Below are 8,780 nucleotides of genomic sequence, written 5' to 3'. Positions count from 1 at the left end.
TATGATCACAATGGAAATGTGATGCACCCCTGACATCCATTATGACATGTCCAGCTGTTGTCATCTCATTAATTAACCCGATCTGAGTAACGTTTGATGTTAAATTGGTATTGTCCCAGTTGAAAAGATCCTGATCTATTAATGTTTGATACCAGTAACTACAATCCTTCTTGTGTGTGAATATCAGCTGTAAATTACAGGAGTGATGGCTAGTTGAAAAGGAAACTACCTGCCAGATGCACAAGAGAAGTGCAGTAAGTTGAGAAGAGAACTGGTGTGAGAATCACAAGAGGGGCAGAGTGAAAATGGATCAATCAATTTCACATAGAGGTGACTTCTTCACAGGTACAGAAGTTGTCAATTCTGCCGCTGGACATTCAAGACCCAGCCCTGCAGAGCTTGGAGTGGAGGGAGGATCTCTGCACAAGCTCCTTCGATCTATGGAATATAACCTCTTTCCTCAGTCTGCTGTCTTTGAAAGCGACTTTATTCAGGTACAAAGACCAGAATCTATTACAGCTCTTGAGTTCATGGTCAACGTTGGCATAAAAATTGGGCTGACATCCCAAAGAACTTAGGAGAAGAGACCACTCTGTTAGAGAGTCTAGTCTTTTCAAAATGATTCAAACCCAAATTCCACTAGCTCTATCCAGTACACATAAAAACAGATCCCACATTATTTTGAAAAACCAACAGATAATTTGTCTTCCTATCCTGAACAGTGAACTAAACTGAACTAAAATTTCCTGAATAACTTGTTTGTTCAAGTTGTTCTTACTGTCACCAAGTTCAATATTTCAAACTTCTAACATTACTATGTAACTAAATTCATGAAGTTAATAATAAATTTACTGAGACAACTCTTATAACTATGTTGTATAATATTATAGCATTAATAAGTAGAAAGTCTCAGATATATCAGGCTTTGGAGCCTGAGGCATTCTTTGAGGCATCAGGTGAAATTTCCTCCCATTTTCTCCAAACCTGAGGGGTAGCCATGAGCACTCACATGGGTCCAAACTATGTCTGCCTCTTCATCAGCTATGTAGAACTGTCTATGTTCAAAGCCTCCTCAACTCTTCCTCTGCTTTATTGATGATTGTATTGGTGTGGCTTCCTGAGCTCATCAACTTTGCCTCTAACTTCCACCCTGCCTTTAAATTCACGGACCACCTCTAACCCCTCCCTCAGTTTTCTTCATCTCACTGTCTCCATCTCTGGAGACAAACTGTCAACCAACATCTTTTATAAACCTACTGATTCCCATAGTTATCTGGACTATACCTCTTCCTACCCTATCTCCTATAAACATGCTATTGTGATCAGAGATGTTTACCTTCTTTAAAGAATAGGGATTCCCTTTCTCTATTCTTGATGCTGCCCTTACCCATTCTTCCCGCATTTCCAGTACATCTACACTCACTCCATCTTCATGCCATCGCAATAGTGATAGTTCCATGTGTCCTTACCTACCACCGTATTAGCCTCTGCAACTTCCGCCATCTCCAAAGGGTCCTTACCACTAAACATATCTTTACATTCCCACCCCACCAAGAGATTGTTGGATGGATGGAAGGGATCACTGACAATGTTGCATACACAGTATCCTGATAAATATCTCTAATGGGTGGAAGAGAGATCCTAATGATCCTCTCAACAGTCTCCACGATCCTTTGTAGGGACTTGTGGTCAGATTATCATTCTCAAGGATAAGCTTCATTTCCATTCCTCAATGCCTTTTGAAAGAAGCAGCTTGCTTAAGCATCATAGTTGGAAGTTAAGTGCCAATCACATTACAGGCTGGGAGTCACATACAGCTCTCCATTTATTTATCGAATACAGTGCAGAATCAGCTCTTCTGCTCCTTCGAGCCCCACCACCTGGCAATCCCCAGAATTAATCCTGACCAAAACAGGTGGGCAATCTACAAGCACTAATTAACCTACTAACCGGTACGTCTTTGCACTGTGGGAGGGAGCCAGAGCAGCTGAAGGAAACCCATGCCGTCACAGCAGTGAGAATTGAACCCGGTCGCTCCACCATGCTACCCCAGGCAATTTCCTTGCCAGAAGTTCATTAATGAAATCAATGACTGTTCAATATTATCATCATCCCCTGTAATCACCATTGCTGATACTAACTTTTTAATCAAATTCAAGCATTTGCATTTAAATTTTCAGGCTACCTTTGTTGAAATGAATCTTATGTCTCCTGGATCAATAACCCATGCTTCCTGTAATAGCAAATTCACTGATTTGTTTGTGGATATCGTTAGCAATACCATTATTTGTTCAATGTTCTTTATGTTTCCCAGCCAAACAGGTAGTGAAGTATTAAGCACGTTGGTGGATCTAGTCAGATTTTCACCTCCACTCCCAAAAATCAGCAATGAACAAGATATGCTTTTAATGATAATCTGGCAGTTTTATAGTTACCATTATTAACACTATATTCCAAATACATTATTTTTTTTTAAAACTTTAACTCAAGTCAATAAGTTATAGTTCCCCATCACAATCACATTTCCTAAGGGAGTTGAGCTAATGGTGAAGTGAGGCAGACATTGTCTTCTGAACTCTGAGTAATTGGGAAGTTCTGGAAAATAACATCTGGAAGCTTTTGCAAAGAGAATGCCAGTGACTCAGGGTCTGAATGTGCAATGGTTGGATGATAGGCATGAAATATGATCTGGAATCACAAAAGCTGATAAAACCCAAGTCTCGACATGCAAATTCTCCTTTTGTAAAAAGCAGGCTTCGTTCTGCATCAGCTGAAAGTGACAGATGACTTGGAGGTCCACAACTCAGTAATCCTAACCATACATCTTTGGAACTTGGGAGGAAACCCATGAGGTCAGAGAGAGAGTGCACAAAGTCCTTACAGAGAGCAGAACCCCGATCAGTGATGGCTGGCAATGTAAAGCAACCCTACTGTACCGCCCTATTTCTCCACTGTCCCTGCTGGCACACTTGTTAGTGCATGATTTGGATCACTTAGCTCAGGGGTTCACACTATTTTTTATGCCATGGACCAATACCATTAAGCAAGGGATCCATGGACTCCAGGTTGGGGACCCCTGACCTAACTCATCACCAAGAATAGGCTTAACTTGGGCATGTTAGAGTCAGTACACCAGCAGAAGGTTAGTGGGCAACGGTGAGGGAAGGGGATTATATTTGTCACAAACCCTATTTCTGTATACATTATGTCCAGAGAATTTTTATTTTATTATAACCATATAACAATTACAGCATGGAAACAGGCCATCTCGGCCCTTGTAGTCCGTGCCGAACACTTACTCTCATCTAGTCCCACTGGCCCGCACTCAGCCAATAACCCTTCATTCCTTTCCTATCCATAAACCTATCCAATTTTACTTTAAATGACAATACCGAACCTGCCTCTATCACTTCTGCAGGAAGCTCGTTCCACACAGCTACCACTCTCTAAGTAAAGAAATTCCCCCTTGTGTTATCCTTAAACTTTTGCCCCCTAACTCTCAACTCGTGTCCTCTTGTTTGAATCTCCCCTACTCTCAATGGAAAAAGCCTATCCATGTCAACTCGATCTATCACCCTCATTATTTTAAATACCTCTATCAAGTCCCCCCTCAACCTTCTACGCTCTGAAGAATAAAGACCTAACTTGTTCAACCTTTCCCTGTAACCTAGGTGCTGAAACCCAGGTAATATTCTAGTAAATATCCTCTGTACTCTCTCTATTTTGTTGATATCTTTCCTATAATTCGGTGACCAGAACTGTACACAATACTCCAAATTTGGCCTTACCAATGCCTTGTACAATTTTAACATTACATCCCAACTCCTATATTCAATGCTCTGATTTATAAAGGCCAGCATACCAAAAGCTTTCTTCACCACTCTATCCACATGAGATTCCACCTTCAGGGAACTATGCACCATTATTCCTAGATCACTCTGTTCTACTGCATTCTTCAATGCCCTACCATTTACCATGTATGTCCCATTTGGATTATTCCTGCCAAAATGTAGCACCTCACACTTATCAGAATTAAACTCCATCTGCCATCAGTCAGCCCACTCTTCTAACTGGCCTAAATCTCTCTGCAAGCTTTGAAAATGTACTTCATTATCCACAATGCCTCCTACCTTAGTATCATCTGCATACTTACTAATCCAATTTACCACCCCATCATCCAGATCATTAATGTATATATTAACTAAATGTCATCCAAAGTAACTGCAATTAAGTTAATTGATCTTATATTTCAGTTTCAAGGTACTTTGTTTCACGAAGCACCGGATTGTCCAGCAGCTCATCAATTTTGATCATGTCACAACAACATGATCTAGTTTGAAACAGTTTTCCTCATGACATCACAAAGTAGTCTTCAATGACTGTCAAAGTTCAAAGTAAATTTATTATCAAAGTACATATATGTCATCATATATAACCCTGAGATTAGTTTTCTTGCAGGTGATTACAGTAAATAAAAAAACCACAGTAGAATCAATGAAAGACTGCATCCAACAAGATTGACAACCAATGTACGAAAACCAAAACCGTGCAAATATAAAAAGAAAGAGAAACTAATAATAATAAATAAGCGACAAATATCTAGAACGTGAGATAAAGAGTCCTTGAAAGTGAGTCCATAGATTATGGGAACATGTCAGTGGTGTGGTGATGAAGTTGAGTGAAGTTATCCCCTCTGGTTCAACAGCCTGATGATTGAGGGGTAATAACTCTTGCTGAATCTGTGGTGCAGGTCTTGGGACTCCTGTACCTTCTTCCTATTTGCAGCAGTGACAGAAGAACATGGCCTGAATAGTGGCTCCTTGATGATGGATTTTGCTTTCCTGCAACAGCACTCCGTGTAGGTTGGGGAGGTGGTAGGAGGGCTTTACCCAAGATGGACTGCACCATATCCACTACTCTCTGTACAGAGGCACTGGTGTTTCCATATCAGGCCATGAAACAACCAGTCAATATACTGTCCACCACACATCCATTTCAGTTTCTCAGAATTCTAGATGGGATGCTGAGTCTTTGCTAACTTCTAAGAAAGTAGAGGTGCAGCCTTGCTTTCTTCGTAATGGACGCTTACGTGCTGAAATGATAATAGACCTTCTGAAATGATAACACCGACAAATTGTAAGTTGCTGATCTTCTCCACCTCTGATTCCCTGATGAGGATTGGCTCATGTCCTCAGATTTCCTCCTCCTTAAGTTAATCAACTCCTTGGACTTGTTGGTATTGAGTGAGAGGTTGTTGTGGTACCACTCAGCCAGATTTTCAATCTCCAGCCTATGTGCTGATTCATCAAGGGATCAGAAGTGGAGAGAGTGAGCAGCTTCATGTTCCTGGGTGTCAAGATCTCTGAGGACCTAACCTGGTCCCAACATATCAACATAGTTATAAAGAAGGCAAGAAAGCCGCTATACTTTATTAGGAATTTGAAGAGATTTGGCATGTCAACAAATACACACAAAAACTTCTATAGTTGTACTGTGGAGAGCATTATGACAGGCTGAATCACTGTCTGGTATGGGTGGGGTGGGGTTGCTATTGCACAGGACTGAAAGAAGCTGCAGAGGGTTGTAAATCTAGTCAGCTCCATCTTGGGTACTAGCCTACAAAGTACCCAGGACATCTTCAAAGAGTGGTGTCTTAGAAAGGCAGTGTCCATTATTAAGGACCTCTAGCACCCAGAGCATGCCCTTTTCTCACTGCTACCATCAGGTAGGAGGTACAGAAGCTTGAAGGCATACACTCAACGATTCAGGAACAGCTTCATCCCCTCTGCCATCCAATTCCTAAATGGACATTGAACCCCTGGACACTACCTCACTTTTTAAAATATACAATATTTTTGTTTTTGCACATTTTTAATCTGTTCAATTATACTGTAATTGATTTACCTATTTATTTACTATTATTTTAAATTTTATTTATTATTTTCTTTCCACTGCTATATTACGTATTGCATTGAACTGCTGCTGCTAAGTTAACTAACTGATTCTGAAAACGACAGTAGTGTCATCAGCAAACTTTAAGTACGGCATTGGAGCTATGTATAATGACTTAGCCTTTATGCTTGCCTGTGCTTGGATTTCAAATGTGGTAAATGACCAGATATCATTTTAGTGATGGTGGTTGAATCCAAATAATCTATGCCAATTGCAACTAGTGTTCAAATGCCAATATTGTTACAGTTATAAGATGCTTCAAGTTCAGAACTCATAATTGTGTAATGTCATTTTTGGGTGCTCATTCATGCTGTTTCAATGACAATTTATTTTTGAGGTTCACCAGGGTTTGCAGCAGCTCTTAATCCATCTCTCTCAACTGCTTGAACATGCTGCACACAGAGACTGGGGGTGGGAAAGCTCTGCCAGAAAGGTGACATTTTGACCATTTTAAATTTGACTCATATGCAGGTGAGTAGACGTGGAAACCTTGTGGATATCTACAACATCCCGACACTCCTGACTTTGGGAGTAACTTCATCTGTTCCATTGCTACCTCTTCCAAATATCTTGATCATTGCCAGAAGGGACAATGAATCCAAGAGAACAGAGGGAGGAGGAGGATTCATGAAGATAACCAGGTGATAGTGATAGAGATAGCTTTCCTAAATTGCTAATTAGATCTTTTAATGTCTGTAGGTTACTCAGAACAGATTTTTGTGAATTAACAAGGTTCCAGTCCTAACTTTGCAGGAATAGAGACGCTAAAGATAGCTCCAGGGTCAGCAGAGAAACAGGCCCTTTCAGCCCACCTTGTTGATGTCAATCAATATTATTCCCATTTGTCCATATTTTGCTAATATCCTTCTATACCTGTGCTGTTCAGATTTCTTTTAAATGTTGTAATTGTGTCTGTCCCACCACCTGCTCTGCAATTACTCATTCCAGATATTCACTATCTTTTGTGTAGGAAAAACATGTCCTTGCTTCTCCTTCAAATATCTCTACTCTTAAACACAGTAGCTAGGGTGCCTGAGACATTTTCACAGTACTGCAAGCTGTTTTTTTAAATATCATTTCCTAAGTGGGTTCATTTTGATTTGATTTGAAGAACACAGTGGAAAGACATCAATCTCCATCCTCTATTTGCCCTTGAAACAGCAGTATCTGCTGGACTTAAGTTTTTGTTTATATTGTTAAACAATTAGTAGATACAGTACTGTGCAAAAGTATATACATCTTAAAGATGCAATGAGTTTTAAGATGCAAAATGAAAATACAAAAGTAAGAAACAAATGAAGTCTATATTATTGAAAAATTGGAGCAATTACATTTTCCATTGTGGAGTTTCAACAATTTCTAATTAACAGTTGTCCAAATTTTTACTTCCCTTTCAAATGGGTTAATTCCTCTATTAAAATTGAGGACCTAAGGGATATCATGTTATCTAACAAATAACATTCAGAAGTCATCCAGTACCATCAAAGGGAGAAAATTCATGCTGTGCTTTTTATTAGTGGTGGCCCTGTCCCAGAACCCAATGATAGAGCTGTTTAAATGATAGAATCAAGGAGTATAGGATACTATAGTGTTTTTATCACCATTGCTGCCATATATCTGAAACAGCACTCAGTCAGAGACATGGACGGTTGTAACAAAAAGTTTTCATTATATGCTCTTTCTCTGCACAATGGTCTGATTTTATCCACTGAATACAGAATCAAAGTACCAGTCCCTACCAATAATAAATTACTTAATTGCTCTCAATCGTGGGGAAATTGAATAAGATTCCAAAGACAATGAGAGTATCTCTGGGTACCATCCCCGCGGCTCTTGATTTCCCTCATTTTCTCTTCTAATCTGGTCATTCTGCACCGAGGGCCAAGCCTTCTGTTAGATATATTTCAAAATATATCAACAAAAAAGTATCAGAAAAGATTTTCTGATGAATTCTTGATTTGTTTTTGTTTTTGTTTGAAAGGCTGCTTCCCATGAAGTTAGTCAGACTGAGCATACACAAGAATGTCAGTCGCTGTTTAAAGCTGACCCTGGCTAATCAAAGCACCTATTACCTCCAGCTCCAGGACAAGCACCCTCACCAAGTCTTCAAGCTCTGGGAAGAACTTATTTGCATACTTCATGTTGGACTCTCCACAACATTCAAAGATCCCAATGTCAATCTTCCCAAGACCTCCTTGTGTGATTCAAGGAGCTCCTCAACATCCACCATCAATTCTCAGAAATCCTGCCGGAACATTCCCATTGGGAGCAACAATACATCAAATTCTAAAATAGAAGTTTGGAAAAGAAGTAATCAAGTCTTGACACTACATATCCCACCAAAGCTAAGGGTGACTGAACAACAAAAGGGTGAAGAAGAAAGAGGAGGAGGTGGAGGGGAAGGAGGCGGAGGAGGAGAGACCAACACCTCTGAGGCAGAAAACGAAGACCGCACATACTATGGACTCTGGGAACGTGACAGGCCAACATTAATGCCACTCTCCAGGCTGAGTAGCCTCATTGCTGTTGGACTGAGATAGTCTGAATTTACTTTTATACTGGAAAGCATGTTTTGTTTAATATTAATATATATATTTAACACAAATGTCCCCATATAATTTTTTTCGCCTCCTTGAATAATTTCTGCATCAGACAAATTTTCCTAATTTATCCAGCAATTCCATATTACTATTGTAGGGTAATGTAATCAATTGAGATGTACATAATTCACAACCACCTACATTCAATTGGGGTTTCACTTTAAGAGGCTGGTCTGACATGATGTAACTATGTATTTTACTGTGCTTTGTGTTCAGTGTTTGGAATAC

The 8,780-nt window shown here is 39.8% G+C and overlaps 1 protein-coding gene across 1 annotated transcript; it reads left to right on the top strand.

Moving 5' to 3' along the window:
* Nucleotides 1-305: 305 nt before the first annotated feature.
* Nucleotides 306-8,492, top strand: LOC132404296 (Golgi-associated RAB2 interactor protein 1A-like). The gene is made up of 3 exons (XM_059988469.1): nt 306-494; nt 6,424-6,593; nt 7,934-8,492. Exons 1-3 carry the CDS (start codon nt 306-308, stop codon nt 8,490-8,492), a joined length of 918 nt encoding a protein of 305 aa, XP_059844452.1.
* The last annotated feature ends 288 nt before the right edge of the window (nt 8,493-8,780 follow it).

The sequence above is a fragment of the Hypanus sabinus genome, chromosome 13, assembly GCF_030144855.1.
Source record: "Hypanus sabinus isolate sHypSab1 chromosome 13, sHypSab1.hap1, whole genome shotgun sequence".
Taxonomy (NCBI): domain Eukaryota; kingdom Metazoa; phylum Chordata; class Chondrichthyes; order Myliobatiformes; family Dasyatidae; genus Hypanus; species Hypanus sabinus.
Note: the sequence above shows the minus strand (reverse complement) of the source record. Positions and strands in the feature narration are given on the sequence as shown.